This window comes from Frieseomelitta varia, unplaced genomic scaffold (assembly GCF_011392965.1).
Source record: "Frieseomelitta varia isolate USP_RPSP 00005682 unplaced genomic scaffold, Fvar_1.2 scaffold_1004, whole genome shotgun sequence".
Lineage (NCBI taxonomy): Eukaryota > Metazoa > Arthropoda > Insecta > Hymenoptera > Apidae > Frieseomelitta > Frieseomelitta varia.
Genome location: NW_025108645.1, coordinates 101,189 through 127,873, shown reverse-complemented (window position 1 = coordinate 127,873; position 26,685 = coordinate 101,189). Strand labels below are relative to the sequence as shown.

The 26,685-nt window shown below is 39.0% G+C and overlaps 1 protein-coding gene across 2 annotated transcripts in view; it reads left to right on the top strand.

Moving 5' to 3' along the window:
* Positions 1–977: 977 nt before the first annotated feature.
* The window catches only part of LOC122529298 (steroid receptor seven-up, isoforms B/C-like), a 75,865-nt gene continuing 50,157 nt past the window's right edge, over positions 978–26,685 (top strand). For both annotated transcript variants that reach the window (XM_043655411.1, XM_043655326.1), the window contains exon 1: positions 978–2,913. In XM_043655411.1, coding sequence (XP_043511346.1) covers positions 2,514–2,913 — 400 coding nt within the window. In that variant the 5' untranslated portion in view covers positions 978–2,513. The remainder of the gene's footprint in view (positions 2,914–26,685) is intronic.

Sequence of the window (26,685 nt, the reverse complement as noted above, 5' to 3'; positions counted from 1 at the left end):
GTCTGTCTTTTGACTGATCTCGCGTGTCTTTCTTTACGATCGACATCGAAGGGACATGTCGAAGATCTTGGTCACGAGTCACGAGCAAGGGAAAACGAAGACGGAGAAGAAAATCGGCGAGCGTGGAAAGCGAATGCGCTTAGACAGGGAAGAGATCGGTGGATTTCGGTGGTGGTATACCGGCTGTTGGAGAGAAAAGAGTCGGAGGGAACGAGAGTCGCGGGACCGCGCGCCACGATGACCGGTGAACAGCGAGAGGAAAGAATGAGTGAGAGAGAGAGAGAGAGAGAGAGAAAGACGCGAGGTTTTCAGTTGCGGCCGGTGAAAGGGAAGAAGAAGAAGAAGAAGAAAGAAACGCGAGACGAGAGAGCGAGTGAGCAAGAGTGACAGTAGAGTGGAGTGTGGAGTGAGGAGAGGAGAGACGAGAAGAAGAGAAGATTGTGTAGCCTCTTCGGCGGCGAAGCGTACGCGAAAGGACGATCAGGCAGGCAGGGTGAAGAGGGAAAGAGAGCGGTCGGAGGGCGCGAGGGTAGGGCAGGTTCGTAGCCAATGAGAGGCGCATCGGGGCGCGCCCGGGACTCGACCCCACCTTCGGTAGTCATGGCAACTGGCGAAAACCCGCGAGAAACCCGCGAGAGAGTTCGCGCTGGTGGGGAACAGGTCGGTGTCAGGGGTCGTCTTAGTCGGCAGTCGGTCTCTGGTCGGCCCCAAGAATAGTCGTATCGAGGCGGTAGTCGAGTATCACCTCTCTTCTCCTCCTCCAGCTTGTGCCGGCACGAGCGCACTCGTCAACCTACACAGGGGGCACACGCGCAGCTTATCGACTGGGTTGCGCGCGCGCGCGCGCGGGTTCCTTCTCTTTTTCTCTCTTCACTTCCTTCTCTCTCTCTTTCTCTCCCGCTCTTTCTTCTCACTCTCTCTCTCTGTAACTCTTCTCCTCCACCCTCTCCTCCTGAGCATACACACATACACACACACACACACACACGCAGTGTGCACTCTCTCTCGATACCTCGTGGCTGCCCTCAATCGTGGCCACCGTCGTGTTTCTCGCTCCTTCTGCCCGGTCCTCCACCTCCACCTCCACCTCCACCTTCGCCTCCTCCTTTTTCGCCTCATTCTCCCACCACGGTTCGCGATCTTCGTCGTTCCTCGGTGCTCGATACCGCGATCCTTTGGCCTCTCTTCCGCCGTTCTCTCCGCGTGCTACTACCACCTCTACCGCTCGTCCAACTCCCACTCTGTTTTGTGCGTGAAGCACACACCCTCTCCGCCCTGTGACTCGGTGGCTCGTGCCAACGCGCATCCACCCAGCGTCGATATACCACGATATCGCGACGGATACCAACGACGCGGGGATACGCGGCTGATCTACCGCGTGCGCGCGATCGCGATCTCGATCTCGATCCCGATCCCCGATCCTGATCACGAGACGCGCGACCTGCGCCTCACCCGAAACGGAGGAGTCAGTGCTCGGTGGTGTTGTCGAAGCTCTGCGTGTTTTCTCTCGTCTAACCTGTCTCTTCGTGGTACGTCTCTTCCTGACGAGGACGTCGCGCGCGCGCGAGAAAAAGAGAGAGAGAGAGAGAGAGAGAAAGAGAGTGTGTGTGTGTGTGTCGCGAAGTGTACGCGCGCGTGTGCGCGCGTGCTCGATCGACCGAGCGTCGACGAGGTGGTCGTCGCGAGTTTTCACCGATCGGTGGATCATCTTCGCAACCTGTGACACGCGAATCGAACGTGGGAATCGAACGCGTGTGGAACGCGAGTAATAGGCGATCGATCGGGCCCAACCGGGTGGTCGGTGTACGTCGGCCAGTGGTGGTTGTCGACCAACCCAAGGACCAACGAATCGTCGCCAAGCTAACCAACCCATCGCGAGGATGCCGCGCTCGGGATCGAGATACCGAGGTCGTCCAGCAAACTCTGTCTAGTGCGCGTGTGAGTGAGGAAAAAAAAAAAGTGCGTTGATCGTGAATTGGGCCGCGGCACGTCGTCGTTGTCGAGGTGGTGGTGGTGGCGGCGGCGCGAAACGGACGATCGAAACGAAAAGACCGAAAACGAAAGGGAACGTCGCGTTACTCTACTCTAAAATCTCGGAAGAAATCTCGGAGAGCATAGTGCATAGGGAACAAGGAGGAGTCATCGTGAGAAGAACGAGTGCGTGAAAAGAACGACGTACGAGAGGTGAAAACGACGTAGAGTGGTGGTGGGTGGTTATTGACGATCGAGGTAACGACGACGAGAAGCGAACGACGAGAATCGAAGAGCAAGAATCGAGAAGGAGCAGGGACGAAGGACGAGGGGTGGTCGGTGGTGGTTGCAGTCAAGAAGAGGAAACCGGCAGGGTGGTTCGAGGTGGGACAGGAGGCGCTGACGCCCTGGCGACTGCCGGGGTGGTTTACCCGGCCGCAACAGCGACGTTGTTTCCTGGCCGGGTGTCAGCTGGACACCACCACCCCGAGTTCACCACCACGTTGGAGGTGGGGTTCCCGGCGCGCGGCACCACCGCCTCTATGGCGTTGGTAGCCGCGCCGCCCTCGTGGTCTTCGCGAGACCCCGGGGCCAGCTTGGCCGCAACCGGTGCAGCCGCTGCTGCTGCCGCCGCTGCAGCCGGTGCAGCGGCTGCAGCAGCGTCCGCCGCTGGTCCGGGCCCTATACAGATCGCCCCACCGCCCCCGATGCCGCCGACTCACCTGACACCATCCGCAACGCCGGAGGACATCACCTGCCTCGTGCCAGCCGCTGGTGCTGTTCTCACGCCCAGAGACCCCCTGCCGCCCAGCACCACCCCCGGAAGTCAAGCAAACAGCTCGCAATCCGGTAGCTCGCAAACTGACAAATCGCCCAACATCGAGTGCGTCGTCTGCGGGGACAAGAGCAGCGGCAAACACTACGGCCAGTTCACCTGCGAAGGTAAGTGACCCTTGCTAGCCACCACACCCTGCCTCCTCTTCGCGCTCCAACCATCGCTACTACCGGGGAAAAACAAAGACTCGCCCATTAATAACTCGGTAGGGTGTTCCTCGGGACCCGCTCGCGCGTATGTTACGAGCCTAATAACGATGTAATAGGGCTGGAGGAAACGCGGCAGGAGGAACCGAGCGGCGGGCTCGCAAGCGAGTGTGACGGAGAGGGAACGGGGAAGGATCGACGATAGCTCGCGACTTGGCAAGAGTAGTTAGGTTGCCGCATGTGTATTCGTTCACGACTCGATCTTTCGCGTTGAGTTTTTTTTTTGTTTTTTTTTGTTTTTCTTCTCTCACGTCGAGGAAAACCACGACGACGAAGAAAAATATCGCGATCGGTGTACCACCGGCCGAGGGTTAATCGAAATGTATGGGCGCCGTCTCTCGGAAATGAGAAGTTACGCATCCTCCCACGGGCCTAGCTCCTCTCTCGTCGAATCGTGTCGCATCTCCCTCGTTTTCGCCCCTGTTCCTGCCTATTATCCCGAATTACGCCTCGTCGATATCCGATCGTGCGGGGTAATTTCTGCTCGTGCGAGTGATTTAACGCGTTCCAGTCCCGATCCATCTCTCGGGCTCTTTCTCCGAGTCGAAAATCCTCTCGCTCCCGGCGCGCTCTCGACGAGCAAGTGCGTGACACCCGGTGACGAGGAATTTAAGGGCGCGACCGTGTCACCCTTTCGCAGGTTACCAAAACTTTGATGCCCCGTTAGGTTTTAGGATCGACGGACGGTCATCACGGTTCTTTGTTCTTTTGTTCGTCAGGGAGAAACCTTCAGGGCCTGGGAAACGGTTATGCTCGATGCGTGTGTTGGATAAGTAACTCGATCGAACTAGCCTTGGGGCAAATGAAAGTGGTTATGCCACGTACATACGTGTAATCGTTCGTACACGCAAGTCGATCAAGTTCACTCGATTTTTTTTTTTTTTTTTTCGTTTCGTCCGTTGCGACTCTGTAATAAGTGTACTGTCATTTCTTTATGTTATGGTACATCGTCTTCCCTCATTCCCGTATTTTATCAGTATCATCAACGAGAGAAACATCAACGTGTCGAAAAGTGAAGTTCGTTTTAAATTAAAGTACCTCCTTTTAAAGTTCCAAAGTAAATGTCCATAGTATGTAGTTTCGTTGTATTAACGTTAAAAGAGAGAATTGTTTAATAAAAGTGAGATTTTCGAGATGACTAGACTCACGTTTAATCGATAATAGTTCTATTAATGCAATAATAAATCGAATTAAAGTTCTGGAAAGTGGACATTTGTCACGCAAATAATTTTATATTTATTTCGCAAATGTAACGCGTAAATGGGACACTTATTAGAAAGGAAGAAACTCATAATTCTATCGATTCTAATATATTAAATATTCTCGTCTTGCAGAGTTTCCGTCGTTAAGAGAGATCAAGGTGGGATTTCTGATGTATGTCAAACACTTGTACACACATCGGATATATTTAGATGCACTGATTTTCTTCTGTTTTCGTGAAAAATCTTTGTTACACTAAAGATCCTGCGTCTGCGACGTTCGAAGATTCACCGGCCCAAAAGACATATTGTTAATCCAGTATTCAGTATTTAAGTGAAACGAGTTGAAGAACGAACACTTGTGATATAGTTGTTAACGTCACTCGAACATGTTAACATCACCGCGATGTGATACTCTGCGACGTGAGTGCATAATTTCTACTCGTAGAATCATCTAGGTAAAAGATACTAGGATTTCTTCTCGTCAAGATAATTATTGATTTATTTTTAGATATTTGTGAGCAACCACTCCCTCGTTTTTTCACGCTGACAGAAAGCCCTAACGTTCATCGCGTTTTAGCAGAATTATCATTATTCTGATTGTCGTTTATTCTGAAGGAAAGGTCGTCGATTCTTTGATCGACATTTGATTTCTAGCATCGTCTAGACGATGCCAACGATTGCAACTTGTGTCAAGAGGAGTAATCCGGGAACTGAGTTAGAGGAAACGTGATCCAGGAGTTCAGAGATCAAGGTCCACTAAACGAGATTTACAGTTGAAATTCGAGATTTACTATTCACGATCCGGGATCCGAGAGACATCGTAGCACGCCGGTGTCATCACCTTGTCATCGCTGTCGTTTCACTGTCGTCTTCACTCAGAAATCTCAACAGTAGTATTTTATTATAATCCGCTACGGTATAAACTTCGTTTACGTGAACTTGCCCAAGAACAAATAATAATCAGAGTACGCACGATTCGAGTGATGAGAGTGCACGAATTCTTTCTGTCAGTGATTTTTCGTTCACGTAACAGGACTTTGATTTCAAATAAACAATGGGTTTCATCGAACAATGATTCATGTAATCGAGTGCTGACTGAAACTTGATTCAACCGAAGAGCTCGTAAAGAATCCACCGTGTAGTAAAACTTCGTTTACGTGAACTTGTCGAAGAACAAATAATAATTGGAGTTGATGCGATGTCAAATCTCACAGGAGTCCACGAAAATTCTCCCCACTGTCAATGATTTGTTTGTTCATATGATAGTATTTCTCAAGTAAGTGGGTTCAATCTGTCAAAGGTTGACAGTTAATCGAGAACTGACTGAAATATTGTCCAAATGAGACATTTGCACAATAAAAAACTTCGATTATACGAACTTGCAGAAGTTTAAATCCGCTAATTCTCCTAATAATTGTTTCTTCGGGGAAAAGAAGCTCGATTTCGGCTGTTATTCAAATTTACTCTTACTTTTCGACCAGCACGAGGTTTTCTACTACCGAGAACAGACACAGAAACGAAAGTCGTGTCGCAGTGAAAAGCATTCTGAAAAGTCGCGCAGGGAAAAGCAAAGACACGGTTCATCCAGTCGACGAAATCACCGACGCGTACGTGTACATACGTCAAGGTGCGTGCGTCTGACGCTTATAGGAAGTTCCACGTTTGCATGCCGAGTCGCTAACCGGGCGAGCGTGATCGACGACGATGCCTACGCGGTCTTGTAAATCCTCGGGACGATGTGGACACGGAAACGGAAGGTTCGCCGGTTCTTCCGCGAACTCCGTCGTTTCTTCGCTGAATTTACGAATATAAGTGCCACGTCATATATCTTTTTTTTCTTTTTTCACCGTTACATAGCATCCTCGGTACGATGGATTACCAAACTCTCGTTTAAAATTCGCAAGTGGACATCGCTCTTGTCTCTCTTTCTCTCTCTCTCTCTCGCTCCCAGAAAATAGCACGCAAAAGTTCGCGAGCAGGGCGGCCGCGTACTTCGCGTTCGCCCGCCGACGAAATATCGCAGTTTTCGCGTCGTAAATCGGCAGAGACATTTATTCGCGAGGTGTTTCACGCTGGGAGGGAATCGTCGATTCCGGGAATCGCCGGGAACCAATTTGGAAATCTTCGATCGGATCGTTTCCGCGTACCTCGGTACGGCGGATCGACGTAGAGAGAAGAGAATGATCGAAGCCGATCGCGAGTCGGTCGCGTGGTTCGCGTGCGACGAGTACGAAACTACGAGTCACGCGACGTCGCTCGATTCTCGCCGATTTCCCGGTACTGTTTTCTTTTTCCTCTTTTCTTCTTGGTTTTTCTTTTTCTTCTTCTTTCAAGTGTCGTCGACGCTGAAAGTTTTCCTGTAAAAAGAATGTATTCCGTTGTAAAATTCAAAGTCATCGGTCGAATGATCGAATAACTGGAGAACGTTCTCTCTTGAACAATATCGCGGGTGATAACGATTTTGTCTAATTTAATTCTAGTTAAAGGGGAAAGATCCGTGAAAGACGAAACATGTAAGATGCATCGAGTTAAAATTGAATAGAACTTGAACAACATCGGGCGCGATCGGTTATGAATGTTTTGTAAATTATCTTTCTTCAGAATGCTGAAAGCATTAATATGGTTCGGGTTACAAGTTCATTTATTACAGTAGGTTAGGCTACAAATTGTAAATTATCGAAATTTTGTTGAAACGTCCGTGATGAAATTAATGCGAAAATTCAGTCCTATTAAAAGTCTTAAATTCAACGTTGTAATCGATCTGATATTACTTGTTGAAAGTTGAAAGAGCGAACGAACTTGGGACGAGGCCGTGAGTTCTCTGTGTTTCTCGAAATGAAATTCGATTGGAAGTTTTCGAAAGTAAGTAGGTAATCTAGTTTTAAATTGCAATTGTGCTCAATGTTCGATGACGCCTAAGCGTTAAAGAAGGATAAAATGAAACGCAGATTTTCTTCTTCCACGGGTATCGTATAGTTCGCTAAGACTCTCACAGACAATTATAGTATAAGTTACAGTCCTACTTTCACATTCCCTGTCACTCGAAATTGATACTAAAGTTGAACTTTAGAGAAAAAAATTCTGAAACTTTTAACTTCCATATCCACTGACACCAGTTAAGAATGAAGGAACAACACGCCAATTCTACGTGCTTTTTCACCTACAATAGTTTATTAGTTGCAATTACCAGAGTTACAAATGACTATTTACGTTAGATTACCAAAATTTTGAGTCTTATATTTTATTTCACTTTGTATTTCACATTCTCCGTGGTAGTAAAATTAACTTGATACCTAGTTAGGGATTAAAGAAGCAAACGAACTGCCAGTAAAACTCTAATTTTTCATACCTTCTCACTTTTTGGAATATCGTAACAGTGTGAGGTTAAATCTGAAATAGTATTCGTAGATTGCAAAATGTAGTGTTGTTATTATTATTCACTTTATTTAAGATCACATTAATCGTTTAAACGCGATCACGATTAATAAAATGAATACTTGGCAAGAATGTAGACTACAGAAACAAGCTATAAAGAAATAAAGAGACTTAATGATAGTATGTATATTCTAAGAACATAGTACGTATGATACAATATACAGTCAGTCACAAAATTATTGGGACACTGTGTAATCTTGAATTCTAACATTAATATTTTGGATAAATGTACAACATAGTACATACAACACATACAGTACAAGACAATAGCAGTAATTTACGTTAAATTACTAAACAATTTTAATATAAATTTAATTTAAATTTCGTGTAAATTTTATAAAATTTCATATAAATTTTATAAAATTTAATTAAATTTAAATACAAATTTAATTCAACCTTTAACCCTTAACTTTCCTTTTATTCTACTTTCTCTGCTCGCCAGACAATTAAATCCCGATTAAAATTCCCCAAAAATTCGACTCGAAGCAAATATCCAGTGATATCAACGACAAAGTCCACCGACATCCAATGAAGACGATACCGATGAACGAATTATAATAACAGGCGTTCTATTCTCTCTCTCTCTCTCTCTCTCTCTCTCTCGCCTTCCGGAATATCGCACGCTCGCCACACTTGTTAACGACAAGCTAACGGGAACGTTCTCGATTATCACGCGTCTCGGTGTCGAAATCGAACGCGAGATACTCCGCGTCGGAGGATTGGAGTCAGAACTCCACTCCAACACTCGGCGAGTCCTCTCGGGCTGGTTAATTGACCGCCACACTGGATCGACAACGATGGGCAACGGGGTGAAAACGTTCGCCGCGAGGAAAGGAGGACCGATGACGTTAGCGTTTAAAATCGCCGCTAAAAATAATGCTCGATGAAGAGGGACGTTGGCTGTCTCGCATCTGGTCGCCTGTTCCCTCCCCCTACCCCTTTTCCACCGCCGCGCTCGTTAATTTCCAACAATTTGTGCCGGCCACGGCTGCGCGAAGATTCGAGCCGGGTTAAGAATCCGTCTGTTAATTGAACGCTCGAGTTACAACCGGCTCGGCCCTCGGAGTCCTCTCCCTGGTGTTCCAATTACAGCCGCGCTAACGATATTTACCATTGTTGGGTGGTGAGGCAGCTCCGCGGCTACGTGGAGGTTGCGCCGCTGTTAGCGATAACGCGGTTAATTCGGCGATAATTTCGATTCACGGGTAATCTTAATTACCCTGCTACCCTACTGATTTTCCCTTGGCGTCGATCTCGAAGGCTAACCTCCCATCCTCCTTGCTCACTTCCGTTTTTTGAAAATCGTTCGCCTTCGCCTCCGCGCGTCGGACGGTCTCACTTGGTCCGATAGCCTTTCGAAGGATTCAGACTCGTTGTCGTCGGACTCTTCGTTTTCTCATTACGTTGAATATGACCTGAAAACGATACGAATTGATATAGAAGAATTCATAGAGAGCGTAATGCATTGATATAAAGAAAAAGAAAAAAAAGAAAATGTGTATGATTGTAGATTCAAAAGGACACGACGTTTATCATCAGGACCATCAACCTCTTGCGCTGGAATGACGTGCCACGCACAAAAGAGAATTTCGCCCAAAATTGTAATATTTTCTCAGTTTTAAGTATATTGAAATAATAACCCAGGCAAAACAAATAATAAATTTATTACTTCTTCAATAATTTTTATTCAGTGATATACCGATGAATTGAAAAAGAAGACGAATTATTGTATATACAGTTCGGTCACTCGTTATGGTCCGCGAACCAGTTACCAGCGCAAGAGATTAAACTCTGATCAAACAAACGCACAAAATCTGAATCTACGAAAACTTCAGTATTTTCTCAGTTTTAAGTATATTGAAATAATAACCCAGGCAAAACAGATAATAAATTTATTACTTTTTAGTCACTTCTATCCAGTGATATACCGATAAATTGAAAAAGAAGACGAATTATTGTATATACGGTTCGGTCACTCGTTATGGTCCGCGAACCAGTTATCAGCGCAAGAGGTTAAACTCTGATCAAACAAACGCACAAAATCTGAATCTACGAAAATTTCAGTATTTTCTCAGTTTTAAGTATATTGAAATAATAACCCAGGCAAAACAGATAATAAATTTATTACTTTTTACTCACTTCTATCCAGTGATATATCGATGAATTCAAAAAGAAGACAAATTATTGTACACGGTATCGGTCACTCGTTATGGTCCGCGAACCAGTTACCAGCGCGAGAGATTGAAACGCACCTCTAAAATACAAATCGTAGATGTCGATGTGACAAGACCTACCGTGAACTTGCTTCGAGCGTTGAATAAAAGAAACGTAGGATCGTGCAGATTGTGATAGGAAGGAAGGAGCGCGCTTTAGCGAGAAATTTATGAAGCTACTATGTAAATTAAGAGCAACGTTCACTCTTTCAAATATTAATTAATATTCGCGCGAGAAGAATACGCGTTCGAGTGGGGAGTAGCGGAAGCAGGATCAGTCTCGATTCGCTCGATTCGTCTGGGAAGGCTGCTGGTGAACGCGAACACAACCGTGGCCTTGCCGCAGGCCTCTGAAACTCGTAACTCACCTCCGGTACACCTCGGTAACGAGCCAACCACTGTTTTAATTACAGCTTTTGCCGATCGTTCCGCTCGATGACAACTCGGTGAAATTTCTCGAACGGAACGATCGACGCGCGCGTTCGCTTCGATGACCGCAAGGTCGGAAGAGGACTTCTTGCCTCGCGCTGGATGCTGTTCAGCGCAGATATCTCGCACCGCTACGAGCGAAGATCGTGAATTGCGCAGCAATCGTAATCACCGCCGGGCACCGTTAGAAATTTCGTTTTACCCTTGTAGTTAGCGTGAATTCGTGAATCTTTTCTTTTTTCTCTTTCTTTCCAAATAAAACATGGCAGACAAAGCGAAGTAAAGTGAAAAATTTGGAATACGTGTTGATGAATTTGTAATGCGTGTTATTTGCAATTTTTGTGACTTCCCGCCGATAAACAGTGGAGTGTTTTAAGTTGAGCTTAAAAAATGAATCATCGTAGATTAAAAAATTAGGTGATATTCACAGTGTCTTACAACTGAATGGAAAGTTTCGATTTTTAGGGAGATCGAACAAAACGCGAATTAAACGCGACTCGCGTCTTCTGTTTTTAAAAACTCGTTTGATCTGGATCATTTAGTTTTCTCGAGAAATCGAAGTGTTTGCGTTTCGTATCGATTATGTAATTCCATTTAGCAACGAAATTTCAACTGATTAAAATAAACGGATATCTTAAGATTTAAATTACAAATTATGTATTCATCAATGAAAATTCAAATTGCAGTATACGTTGTAAAATTCCCATTTTCTCAAAAAAAAAAAAAAAAAAAAAAAAAAAAAAAAAAGAAATGGATTTATACTACTCACGAACTAAATGAGTGCCATTTTAAGATGCGTGACAAATGAAATGCACAGAGTGAACATGTCGAGTATTTCCGTAATAACGCGGAGCAATACAAAATAATATTACATGTTTAATTAATACACAAATTTTTATTTAGCTTGCTTTCTTCTTTTTTTTTTTTAATCACGTTCATAACGATACGAGTTTGCATAAACATCCGCAGTCTGCCAATTACAAACGTTATCTTTAAATATTTTTCTTAGAACTTGCTTGCTGATTATCCGTGCTGTATTCATATGAGATAAATAACTTCGTGAAAACAAGATTTATTCGAATTCTCGAAATTCGAAGCTTTCTCGAGTTTCAAGAGAACCCAACTACATTTGTTCAACACATTATATCTTCTAAATCTCCAATTTTACTGTTGGATTATAAAATCACCTATTCTACTAGGCTCTTGTCTTACAGTGTCGCGTCATAAACTATTGTTCTGACTTGAATGAGAGCATGAATTCCAATGGGAATTTGAAATTTCAATTTTTTTAAATCGAAAATTGATAAATATATCATAGATTGATCTCAGTCTCTGATTAAACATAAAATACGCCCTCTTTCAAATATGACATAATATCGTACCTGTATTTATTGTTTGTGTTACTTTTTTTTTTAAAGTACTCTTTCTTTTCTCGCCAGATAAATAAATAATTAAATAAATAGCAAAGCAAATAGTAAAAGAGGAATAGTCTCTAGACGAGAGATTTTGAATGATTTCGGAAATCGGACGATCGGCTTGATCCTCAAAAAAAAAGGGCAACGAATCTCGAGAATCGTCGTCGGTCCTCGGATGATCGCCAGCCCATCGATAACGCGGCCGCGATCGTCTCGATCGATCGCTCAAAGACAGACGCGACAAATTGACGATAATTCGCGACCGTTTGACATCGGTTGACATCAAAATCAATTCGTCGTAATAAAGCGATCGCCGACAATCACCGCGATTACGCCAATGAACGTCCAATGCGGAAGGCGTATGCGTCGCGGCGTATCGGTCGATGTTTCTATGAATTTCAATAAAGAGCGTCGTCGATCGTCCCGACCAATCACGTCGCCGTTAGATCCTCGTTCGATCGTTCCTTGATGCTGATGTTAATCGGAGCGCGAGACCGAGGAAGAAGAAAAATTCGAGTTCGTCACGTCGCTGGCACAAAGTGGCGATTTTGCCTGAAATCATGTTATTCGTTATAAATTGATCGGTTCTAAGGGGCCGCGTAAAATCTGATTTTGACGTTTTTTTTTTTGTTTTCTTACGAGGATAGAAAACTATACTTATGAATACCCTAGGAGGTGTTTCGCTCTGATGAAACGAAACTTTGCTAGGTTTAGAATATGATTATAAATGTAGCCTTGAAATTCGATAGTTACAAAGTTATTATTAATAAAGATTAGAGATTTGTCTTGGATGATAGATCAGGATGGTGAGTCCAAGGTGAATTATAGAAATAAATTTAGAAAAATAATAATGTATATGTATATTCGTTTTAGTGAAAAATATTAAATCTGTCATTGTTGTTAGAATATATAAAATATTAAATATAAAATATATTAAAATATTTTAATATATTATAATATATTATACTAAAATATTTTAATATATTAAAATATTAATGATGATAGATTAGCATAGTGAGTCCAAAGTGAATTATAGAAATAAATTTAGAAAGATAATAATGTATATGTATATTTTTGGAAAATATTAAATCTGTCATTGCTGTTAGAATATATAAAATATTAAATATATATATGTAAATACACATAAATTATATACAAACGAAATACACACTATATATATGTATTTAAATTATTCTATTATATATAATTATATGTTCGTGATACAATTGAATCACAAACATGTTCATTTATTCATTTGAAAAATAAACCCTTATTTGAGGAAGCAAACCCTCTTTTTATTACATAAGTAAAAATAGTCTCGATGACGTGATTGATATTTTGATTAACGTATTTACAAATGAATTAGACACAAAAAAAAAAAAAAAAAAAAATGCTAGAATTAGTGAAAATCTTATTTTTCATCACTTCGTGGCACACAGCTCCCTCTTTACGCTTAAGTGACCAATGGACTATAAAACGAATGTGTAATACATAATGTAAAATACAGTGCTATATTCCTATAAAATTTAGTAAAGCAAAAAGTTAAAACGAAATTTTTTAATAAAATAGAAATAAAAATTTTCCACGTAATGGCAGCGATAATATTCACTCCTGTTCGAAATTTTTCCTCTGCGGATCGAACCGGAAACGATCGAGTCGCGGCCGCTCATTTACCGAGATGTTCGCGATCCACCTCGGTCGACAGAAACTCGCCTCCTCGTCTCAGTGCCGCGCCGTAAATCGATCCCCAAGGCAGTGAGAAGGAATTCTGTGGCGATTTCGAGAATGGACAAGGTTCGAACGTTTCGCACGATCCGCTGCCTTCGGACGGACCCGTTCGCCGGCGGTTTTGGCCGAGATTAAGTTGGAGAAACGGACATTAATCTGCCGATTACAGCGGCTCGGGAACCTCCCATTCGCGGTACCGCGTCTGGAACAAGGTTCTTCGTCTTTGGTTATTGCGCAATAGTCGTTCGCGGTTCGACCTCACGGTTACTTCTACGATCGCCGCGCGCGCTGCTCTCTTTTCTCGCCCATTCTTCCGCGATCGCTTCATCTGGCCACCAACCATTACACACCCTTGTGTCCGTCGCGTCGATTTATCCCCGGACATCGCTGTGACCAACGCTTGTAAAACTTATGTGCGCTCGTGAATCGGCTCGCCAGATCGTGAATCGAAGTTCGATTTCAACCACCCTTCAGAGGGTTGATGAACGCCTCTCTGAACCATTTCGAGATGGGTTCTCCCTTAGAATTAATAGAAACAACGCATATAATAATTCTTGGTACTTATAATTTGTAATTATGGTATATAATGTTGTATAATTATTATACGTATTAATAATAATAATATATTAGTAATTATTACTGCAAAAAGAGAATTGGGTTTTTTTTCGTATTACCGTTATAATAATTAGAATTATTATATTGCATAGTAGTACTGTATAATTGTACAGTAATTGTTAGTATTATATTAATAATAATTATATTAATAATAGTATTATATTACAGTATTAGTAATTATATAATAATTCTTACTGTAGTATATTCATCTGTAAAACAGAATTAGATTTGTTTCATATGAAGTGCACAGAATATATACAAAATTCTGTAAAACATCCAAAATATAGCACTCATTATGAGACCTAGTGGATGAGGCAAATTTTTACTCAGGGAAACAGTTAAAAAATATAAAATAGTGAAATTTTATTATATATATATATTACACATACAAAAATTTTGTTATTGCATTATTCGATACACTTATTACGTTTTAATATTATATTTATGCTCATACTGTTGCATCTTTATGTATATAATTTTACACCGTGTATTATAAGTACTATGTGCAGGAAATATACTACGCACAACACTGTCGTAATTTTAGATTAAATAAATTTTCATGAGCCGTGGATTCGAGAGACTCGTGCGTTATTCTGCTAATCGCTCGTTTAATACACTGATCTTTCGAGTCGAGTTTTTCATGAATAATCTTAGATTCGATTAACGAGATCTTTTCATAAGCGCAGACATCCAGTTTTAAACTTTTTTTTTTTTTTAATATTTAATTATTCATTACATTACTCTTTCCTTTATAGATGAACCAAATACTTTCGTACATTTTTCGAAGAAAAAAACCCTTCTCAATTACAAAAACTATGGTAATTATAAATTGCATTTTCAAATATGATTAATTGCTTCGATTCGATACTTGAAAACATCAATACCGCAAATAAAATATTTTTACCTATCTTATATTTCTCTAAGAAAGAAATACGAATATTCTAATAATAAATCTCGTTTTTAAACGTAATTAATTACTTCGTTTCAATGAAAATAAAATATTTTTACCTATTTTATCTACTTAAGAGGAAATTTCTTCTGAAATCGCGACTGTTCTGACTCTGTAACTATCAATTTCATTTTCTCTTTTCCCTTTTTTTTTTTTTTTTTTTTTCGATAACGTAAGTCACTGTTCATTAATTACTAGTAAATAGAAGGGACTTTATGCAAATTTATATTTTTTAACGTCGATTGAAAATTACTTTACGTATTAAATATTTTACAAAGCACTATACTTTAGTGTGTAATTTTTCACTTTAGAGTCTCTTATAAATTCAAGCGTCTTGTTGAAAATCTCACGCTCTTCGAAGAAAGATATATGACGTTCGATGTGTTCTATTTGCCTTCAAGGTTCTTAACAATTATTCAAATTGTCCTGAAATATTATCTCCTTTCAAATTGTCAGCTCCGTCGCGAAACTTCATCCCCTTCTCTGCATAAAAACGCATCGCGCACTTTCGCGTCCAATTCAAGCTGCATTAATCGCCTTTGCATAAATTCAAACTTCTTCCGAGTCATCCATGTAACTTTTTCAACGATTCGTTTCGTTCTTTCAAACAATCCGTCCCAGTGTATGTATTTATACCATCTATGTAATTGTTTAATGCAAAAGTGGTGAAAATCGAAAATGCTGATTTCCAAATAATGAAGCGCGAAATGGAAAAGTTCTGTAAAGTGTCAAGGAACGTTATGCGAGCCGTTATACCTGTATTTCAAATAGAGTGAACCTTAAAATTTCAAACTGTGACGTCGAATCAAATAAACAAAAAAAAAAAATATGGACTGCGTTAAAATAAATAAATAAATAAACGTACGTAAATTCTGTCGAGCTATCGAAAAACAACCGCGATTTGTACCGATTCGATACTCGACGAGAAGGAACGAACGATCCAACAATTATGATACTGTTTTACGTTCGCCAACCTCGGCGTAGTTTCATCTCGGCCAACGTCAGTTCCGTGTTTCGCATGAAATACTCGATTTCGACAACACACTCGCGAAGCCATCCAAACGTCCCCCTCCCTCTTGTTTCGAAATTTTCCGTCCGACAAAAAAATACCTACGTTTTCGTCTTTATTTTCTTTTCTTCTTTTTTTCCCGGTTTCATTTTCTACGTCGACTCGAGCGAAAATACGGAGGATACGCGTGCCTCACGTGTTGAAAATAGAAGCGTATCAAGGACGGTGACGCGAGAATCGCTGCAACATGCACTTATGCATGTACTAATACCGTACGTACGTGCATAAATAATTGGACACCCAGTGAAATTCCATTAGGAGCTCGATATTTTCATTACGCTACTACGACAGTCGCGGCGAATAATTCTCTACCAATTTTCCTCGTCCCTTTAGAATTTTTATACTACGTTTTTACACTTTACAGCTGACACTTTACGAAACGATACGAAAGTATATTCAATAAAAAAAAATATGTAGTACACTTTTAGTCAACTTTCTTACTTCTTCTCGAGTTTCGCTCGCTCACTTTTTAATAGGTAACTTTATAGAATCTGTACGAACCTTTTCAATCGCTCTAAAATTTCAACAACGAGGTCACTCTGCAGAGTGCTCAGTCATCAGATTATTATAATATTAGCCATTCCTTTTATCAATGTCCATTAACTGCAGCTGTTGAGGTTCGTTTGAATCGTATTTTATGATGCAATAATTTATAATCGCGCGATAACGTACGATCACGGAGGATGGCCAGGGAACGACAGAGAAAGATCGAGGACAGATCGTTGCGAATTTACAAGCGATTTATCTAGCAGAAGCGTTCGTCGCTAAAATAAATAAATTTTCTACCACGATGGTGGACGTGCTCGCTGGTAACATATTACGTGCGTGTTTTTTCACGCGTCACGATGATAACGTTAATTTTTCTTGCTCCGAGTCCGATACAGTCATTTCCTTTACGTAATCGAGCGATTTTAGCGTGCCGCTTCGCCTTTCAATCATTCGATATCCGGAGGAATGTGAACATTCTTTTTTTATCTGATTATCTCGAGAACTGCGTGCTTGAAATGTTGAAACAATCCAATCGGCCATGCCTGTCTATTTATACAAGCTGCGAATTTTAATTTTTTTTGCTGCAAATGAACAAATAATTTGTGCAAATTATAATCGTGACGTGACATTGTTCGAAACTCGTATTGTGCGATACACGTTTGACAATGTTGGAAAGTGTTTGGCAAATTGTTTGAATAAAAATTTACTCAATGAGACAGAAAATCATTTCCACGTTCAAGTAAACGACCATGCATGTTATTTCAAACAACAACTAGCTGAATATGAGATAATATACAATTTCTGATGGACGAAATGTAACGTGTAAGTTTGTTCTTTATTTGAAAAGTTAAAGAAACGAAGAAAGATTTACAGATATTTCGATACAAACTTTTGCTTGCAATTTGCAATTTAAATCGCAAGATAATCGTTCGTCTTGATCAATTGAAATTTTCTTGCCGGAAAAGCATCGGAAAAATGGACTTTTACACCATTTACAAAATTAATAGCCCATGCGTAATTTTATTTCAATAACGACCAATTTTATTCTGAACTAATAATTAGCCTGCACAAGTTTTGCGCATTTTGAGATTCCTGTGAGCGAAAAAAGAAAATTGAACAGAAATTTGTTTCATTTATTACATACTGTGGCGAATGTCACTCTAAATGTGTTGTTCGTCCCGTGTTCCTTTAGAATGGTAAATCTGTTTAGAACTATATGTTCATTTCGTTCTGATGTGACGTCAGTCAATGTATTTTTTTAATAAACATTTACATTATAATACGCAATTCGTTGACGTTTGTCGTTTGAAGAAGCGGAAAGAAGGGAGCGGAATAAACGACTGTTACAGCGGCTCCCTCGGGTCGAGCGTTTCTTAAAAAACGCTTGTTGTCTCGATTGTAGTAATTGCTCGCGGCATGCGAGTAAACTAGCGTTTAAGACGAGCCTCGTGTTTGTCGCGAATTGGACGGAACGTTGAAACGAGTCACGTTACAAGCCCGAGGAAAGAGACACTAAATGGCTCGTTGCTGGGTGTTTGCGCGCCTCTGGCGAGTCGACTTTAAACCCCGCTGTTTTCCTCGTCTTCAAACCTGTTGACCCAAATTCGGACGTTGTACAAAGTTTGTCATAAAAGTCGCCAAAATGACAAACCGCAAGCGTTTCTTTTCTCTTTAGTTTAACCACGAGATTTATTACAACGTTACAACGTTACAAAATACACACACACACACATGCAGAATACAATTGTTCAAATTCTAAGGAAATTGCAAACGTGAAGGAGAAGTGAGGTGAAATTAATTCGAAATTAATAAAAAAGAAAAAAAAAATGATTCAGAGATAGAAAATTAATTTCTTTGAAATTCTAATGTGATAATTTCTCAGAAGTTTTGTCATTTATTAAGAATTCGTTTGCTGGACTAAAATGTTTACAATGGCCCTTTGATATATGATAAATATATATAGTGTTACACTTTGTTAATTCACGTAATACATAATATATTATTATATATATAATATTATTGTTTAATAATAATAATAATAATATTATATAATATAATATTGTATATATACTACGTATTAAACAGGTTCTCGACATATACAAGCTAGTACCTTTTTCATTTTTTTTTTATACTTTGTTAATTTATGTAATACATAATATATTATTATAAATAATATAAATAATAATATTATACATATATATACAATATTATATTATATAATATTATTGTTATTAAATAATATATATATTGTATATATATAATATTATTATTTAATAATAATAATATTATATAATATAATACTGTACATATACTACGTATTAAACAGGTTCTCGACATATACAAGCTAGTACCTTTTTCATTTTTTTTTTATACTTTGTTAATTTACGTAATACATAATATATTATTATAAATAATATAAATAATATTATATATATATATAATATTTTATATATATATATATATTACGTATTAAACAGGTTCTCGACATATACGAGCTAGCACTTTTTTCATAGAGACTTTAATGCATAAAAAAATGACTCTTACTTTTTAAAAAAAAGTAGAGATGACCTCGATCCAGCTACAAAAATAAAGAATTATTAACGCCACAGTACCGAACAACTTTCGTTAACAAAAATGACTTCACATTTCCACAAAATGATAGAGATGTTTCAAGATGTTGATTTTTACTACGCTTGGTGGACTAATATATACCCTACTGACAATATATGATCAATGATCATCCGAACGCAGACTATCTCGCAGCAAGCGATGAATATACTTGCCGGCAACTGACGAGGAATTAAAACCCGTGTATATCGTGGAAACAGAAGGATTGCGTTGCTCAACAGTGCCTGGCAGAGGCGGCGATCGGTTGGCGAACGATCGTCTCGTTTTTCGCGGTTCGCCGTGGCGGCCGAGGGGAGTAGTAGAAATTTGGAAGGCAAGCCCCTCCCGGCGAAACGGCTTTCGGAGCACGCGGGATGAAAGACGAAAAGGAAATTGAATTCCGGTCTCGCGGTCTGAGGTGTACACCACCCGCAAGGGGCTTCACGCTCCGGGGTCTCTGGTTCCTCCCTTCTTCTGTCCCGAGTCTTACGGTTACTTACAGACTTACCGACTTACGGACTCCGGGCGTACCGCGCGCAAGAAGCCAGACATTCTGCAGCCCGCTTCGCGGGCTAATCGCTCTAACGAGATCATATTATATTATTCCGACTTTGCTAATCTTTATTAATCTCATTTCCCTCGGAGGCGCGTGCGTCGCGTTTACTTCTCGAAACACCGCGCCGCGCGCGACTCCTGCGTTTCCACTCTCGCCCGACGAAGAAGCACTGGGTCCCCCACCCGCCACACGTGTCGAAAGAAATATTTTATTACGTTGTATCGGTATATCGTGAATACTCGGCCGAGTTGTGAAAAAAAAAAAAAAATATCGTCACGTTATCGATTGTGAACTGCGAGCGACGAGTAGAGAGGCTGCACTTTTGAGAGATTTGTAAATTCTATAAAAATGTATAAAACGCGTGCTGGAATATGCATTTTTTGGGGGGGAGATATTATAGATTAAATGTAGAATTAATTGTGTATTATTTAATGATATAGATTTAAATTAATTAATTTAATAATGTGGATTAAAAATGTACAGAATGCGTATACAATGTAGAAAGAGTCAAGAGAGATGAGAAAGGTGTAAAATATTCAAGATAGATTTGTTAGTAGGCTGTAGATTTTTATGCATTTATAATAGAAATAGTGGTGATAAATAATAAATAGTAGTAAATAATGGTAACTTGAAACATGTATGAATACAGTGCGTATTATATATAAGCGCGAAAATATATAAAATATTCAAAATATAATATAATATATATAAATATTGTATTATATTTCGAATATTTTATATATATTTTCACGCTTATGTATAATATACACTCTACAACGTTTCAAATTATCATTATTTACTACTATCTATTATTACTATTTTTATTGTAAATGCATAAAAATATTATATACATATATAATGTACAGTGCGTATTATAGATAAGCGCGAAAATATATAAAATTTTCAAAATATAATATAATATATATAAATATTGTATTATATTTCGAATATTTTATACGTATTTTCACGCTTATATATAACATACACTCTACAATGTTTCAAATTATCATTATTTTCTACTATCTATTATTACTATTTTTATTGTAAATGCATAAAAATATTATATATACATATATAATGTACAGTGCGTATTATATATAAGCGCGAAAATATATAAAATTTTCAAAATATAATATAATATATATAAATATTGTATTATATTTCGAATATTTTATACATATTTTCACGCTTATATATAACATACAATCTACAATGTTTCAAATTATCATTATTATCTACTATCTATTATTACTATTTTTATTGTAAATGTATAAAAATATTATATACATACATATATATAGACATGTATAGTTACGTGAGCGGGACGTACTTGCTTACATACCTAAGCGTGTAAAGCGGGACGAAGCGGGGCAGGCAGCGCATGCATCGAGCGTAGAATTACGAACCGCGACGCATCCCGAACGCATCCTCTGTGACCAATTATCTCGCTAACGAAGCTCGCGCTATCTACGCACCATTCTGCTCGCCGAACAACGCGCCGTCCGGCGACTAATTAATTATAACAATGTCGTTAATTTTACGCGGCCGACTCGAAACGTTACTGACCGAATCGGCCCGCGATCCTCCCCAACCACCCCCTTCGCTAATCGTCACTCTCGTCCTTCGCTTCCTTACTTGCTACGAATTTGCTATTTCTTCCTCCCGTTTGATTTCCTTCCTCTTCTCTCGTCTCTCTTCGTCTCGATTCGTGTCGAAGATCGTACGAAAAGGGACGAGCAAAGACGTTGCATCGCGACGGCGTTCGCCATTTTCGCGCGAATGGCGCGAACGATCTACGACGCTAGAAATTGGCGATCTCAGTCTTTCTACTCTTTCAACTCGAATGAATCTTTCGATATGTCCGAAACGATGTGCACGCCTCTACGAATTTGGCAATTTTCGCACGAGCTGGCAACAAAATGATTAAGAATTTTTCTACGAACGTCAGACGCACGCCGTTATCTTCAAAGCGTTTCAATTTATATATATAAATGTCGCAAATTACGCTGTTTGCATAGTTACTAGGTTGGTCAAAAAGTAACTGTTTTTCTGCAAATTTTTTCGTGAGAAAAGCTTTATTATTAGACGATATACTGTCCATTTTGTTCGATTACCTTTTACCATCTTTCAAGCAATCTCCGCCAACGATTTTTGTTATCTTTTTCGACTGAAGACCAAGAGCGATCTGACATCCTCACTGGCAAGTGAATTTTATTAGCAAACCAATTTTAATACTGCTTGAACATAGTTCGAAGGTGTCAAACTCTTTTGCATAATTTTTTACGAGCTTGTACAAGGTTTTTTTCTCCTCCTTTCTGACCCTTCACTCTCGAAATCGAACAATTGTTAACAAGATCGTGCATTTTTCTCATTCCAAAACAAGCTTGGACGATCAGGTAACAGAATGATTTGGACGATCAGATGACACAATGGATTTGCGAGTTCAAATTCTATAGAACTACTGCATTATATTATTTTATATTACGTGTTGTATTACAGTTTTGTACTTGTTTTAAAGATACACGTATAATGAATATATTCATGTTTCAATCCGTGTAGATCTTTGTACGAATATATTTAAATTTTTATTCGTATCGTTACTAATGTTAATTTATTACATTTTTTACATGAAAACAGACAGTTGGTTAATTAAATCTTGTTATCAGATACATATATATCATTCCGTTTCTTGTGTTTGTCGATAATTCAGAATGTTCGGTATATATTTGCGTGCGTGATATTTATTTCTGTATAAATATATTTATATTCATATTATTCGATAATATTCGTAACAACTGCACAAAATAGTGTTTGAATATACTAACGCGTCTGTCTGTGTCGTTACATATGTATATCAAAAATTATACGAAGAAAGAATATAATAAATACGCGATATTTGCAATATGAAGAAGCATATTCCTCTACACGCAATTCTGAATTATCACATTTGCATTATGATTAGTACCGCAGTTTATTTTCAAATTTTCTAGGCGGATCCTTCGTGGTTTTTTTACATCCTTTCAGGATTGTTACCTGCATGATAAAATTAACTCAATTAAAATTATAATAGTCACTATTCCAAGTATATATCCCTGTATTTCTCGTTCTGTCAATTTTGTTCATTTCCTATCGTTTATTTTCGTTTAGCAATTATTGGATAAAGAGAGATGAACAAGACGACGCAAAACATAGTCTTTGAGTTGCAGATAGACTGTACACGTTTCGATAAGTATTACAGTGGAGACTTAACTTGATTCTGATACCATGGTAAAATTACAGCAAGAAGAATAGTTTTCTCAATCGTAAATACTGTCGCTGCAGCAAACGATTGCCGCGATAACAGAAGATCGTTAACAAAAGATTCTAGGGTCTCTCGACTCGCGCAAAATAAAATAAAAAACACCGCTGAAACAAACGATCGCCTCGTCGAAGAAAGACACGTTTCGAGACCACCGGTCGCGAGATTTCCCCGGGTCGGTTCGTAGGAAATCCCGCGTTTTAAAGGCCACCACGAGTACTTCCCATTCGTGCGATCCACGAAGAGACTTGTGCACGGAGCGAAATGGCAGCGAAACCAGTCGCGAGCAATGAAAATTCAATGACGCGAGCAATTTGAGCTCTCGAGAGCCCGCTGCGAGCTACAATCTGAAAGTATAAACAGTAGTTGTTTCAACTGTTTTCTCCCCCCTTTCTCTCTTATCCTCGTTTTCGTCTTCCGTGTCTCTCTGTCTCTCTCTCCTCCTCCCCCGCCCCCTTTTGTTCGCCCGCCTCCCTTTCCGAGGGCCTGCTCAGTTTCACCCTTTTCTCTCGCGACGCGCACGTGCACCCGTCTCTCGGTGGTTGACTCGCGCACCGTAATCGCGTAATTTGCGTGTAACGATGCAATTTGTAGTTACCGGCGACCCCAACCGTCTCTTTCGCAACGTCGTCGACGACAATGATTACGGGCCGCGACAAAGACGACGGACGCGGGCAATAGACTTCGACATCGGTAACTCGGACGTGATCGTGATCGTGATCGTTGGTTTGCAGTTGGGGAAACGTGGCGGCTGCTCGCTGAAACGTTCGTTATAAATTGTCGATTTTTTTTGGGGAGAAATTTTCGCGAGATATTTTTAAGAACGAGAGGCTGAGTCTTATCGCGATTTTGAAGATTGGAGTGGCTCTAGATCTCTTAAAATTTGACGTGTATATTTTCTAGATTTCTTAAAATTTGACGTGCATATTTTCTAGATATCTTAAAATTTGACGTGTATATTTTCTAGATCTCTTAAAATTTGACGTGTATATTTTCTAGATCTCTTAAAATTTAACGTGTATATTTTCTAGATCTCTTAAATTTTAAAATTTGACGTGCATATTTTCTAGATCTCTTAAAATTTGACGTGTATATTTTCCTGATCTCTTAAAATTTGACGTGTATATTTTCTAGATCTCTTAAAATTTGACGTGCATATTTTCTAGATTTCTTAAAATTTGACGTGTATATTTTCTAGATCTCTTAAAATTCGACGTGTATATTTTCTAGATCTCTTAAAATTTGACGTGTATATTTTCTAGATCTCTTAAAATTTGACGTGTATATTTTCTAGATCTCTTAAAATTTGACGTGTATATTTTCCAGATCTCTTAAAATTTGACGTGTATATTTTCTAGATCTCTTAAAATTTGACGTGTATATTTTCTAGATTTCTTAAAATTTGACGTGCATATTTTCTAGATCTCTTAAAATTTGACGTGTATATTTTCTAGATCTCTTAAAATTCGACGTGTATATTTTCTAGGTCTCTTAAAATTTGACGTGTATATTTTCTAGATCTCTTAAAATTTGACGTGTATATTTTCTAGATCTCTTAAAATTTGACGTGTATATTTTCCAGATCTCTTAAAATTTGACGTGTATATTTTCTAGATCTCTTAAAATTTGACGTGTATATTTTCTAGATTTCTTAAAATTTGACGTGCATATTTTCTAGATCTCTTAAAATTTGACGTGTATATTTTCTAGATCTCTTAAAATTCGACGTGTATATTTTCTAGGTCTCTTAAAATTTGACGTGTATATTTTCTAGATCTCTTAAAATTTGACGTGTATATTTTCTAGATCTCTTAAAATTTGACGTGTATATTTTCCAGATCTCTTAAAATTTGACGTGTATATTTTCTAGATCTCTTAAAATTTGACGTACATATTTTCTGGTAAAACTCGAGTTTCTTTTTTGAATTTTGAGTCTGATATTCAAAATTTAATAAAACGGCGTTGGAAAATTGTAGAAGAGAAGGCTTCAGTCTTCAATTCACAGTAACTCTAAATCTCTTAAAACTTGACGCAGTTTTCTCTTGTCGTAATTTTGTATATTAGGCTTGCTTGATCGTCGCGTAAAGCTGATATTCAAAATTTAAGAAAATTTAAGAAAAAGAATCACACGTCAAGTTTTTAGAAGATTATACATACAGAGAAGACTTCAGTTTTCAATCCACAGTAATTCCAATCGCGAGAAAGGTTTTTCAAAATTTTCAGGAATGTTTGAGTATTTATAGTATTCTCGGCGAAAAGTATCTTCCTCTTGGTAAAAAAGAAAAAAAAAAAACAGTATTGTGAAAGCAAAACTATTGTAGGATATTTTACTTGTTATCTAACCTTTAAATACATAAATAAATTTTTCCAACTCGTTTTTCTATTTAAAATTATAATAACTGTTTTTTTGTTTAAAATTATAGTAACAACGTAGAACTATAACTGTTAGAACTATAATAACTGATAGACAGTTACTAATTATAGCAACAACGTAGAATTATAATAACTGTTTTTTGTTTAAAATTATAGTAACAACATTCCAAATTTATGGCGATATATATTCAAGAGTTAAGTTAGTCATTCGCCGTTATTTTATAATTATTGCATCATCTTCGTGTATCCCCCGTAACGAATTCGCCAATTCAGGATTCGATTTACATATCTCCTTTCGTTCAATTAACGCGAGATATCTCAAGGTTCTACGGAACACAGTGGAAAATATTTTTTGTTGACAAGCGCATGGAAAATCCTGTTTCGCGATAACTCTGCACGCTCGTCGCGAGCACGTCGTGTTTTCGTTTATCCGCGAAACGAATAATCTAATCGACGTTTTTTTGCCGAAGTAGCCGAGCTGCTTTTTTTCATTGAAATATCTCCATTCGATAAGAACGTCGCGTCGTCGCTCTCGAAATGTTGTGCGTATTATGTACGTGTTTAAATCACTAATTTCCAGCTATTTTGCACCCACTCCGTTATACAGGATGTTCCAAAGTTTATTTTCTTCGTCAATAAAGTTGTACATCTTTGTGTGCGTTGCTTTATCAATTCGAAGTACCACTGTATACTCTGCAAATAGTAAATAAACTTCTGTATTGTAAATTTTTACTTTCAAAGATAACATATGTTTCTCTATAAGTAGAAACTTGAGGGTGCATGAGTCTGATAACTGTAGGAGACTAGAGAATTGGTTCTTCTTGCCTGATCCATCGTTGAAATCGTTCATATTAACGCAGTGTTCGTCAAGCTTATTTCTGTCAAAGCATTTATTTTTATTTGTAGAACACACTGAATACCAAACCTCGGAACACTCTCTATGTTTTATTATATGATGAAAAATGCTCGTAATAGCATCATCTCTTTTTCTCTTTCTTTCAATCGACAATTTGTATGACAATTATGTTTCTTACTAGCACCAAATTTAAGAAAACGTCGATTCAACGTTAAGTAATACTGTCAAATAACACGTCAAAGTCTAATCTTTCAATCACGATTCATTTCAACAAACTAGATCGTTTATACCCTAAATGAAATTTCATTGTATAGTACATACTTCTTCGAAGTAAATTTTTATTCTTCCTGAGAAACGTTTTAACGACTTGATAATCAGAAACTGATTATACGACACAGCAAAAGCTTAATTAACCAACTCAAGGTTGATTCTTGAAAGC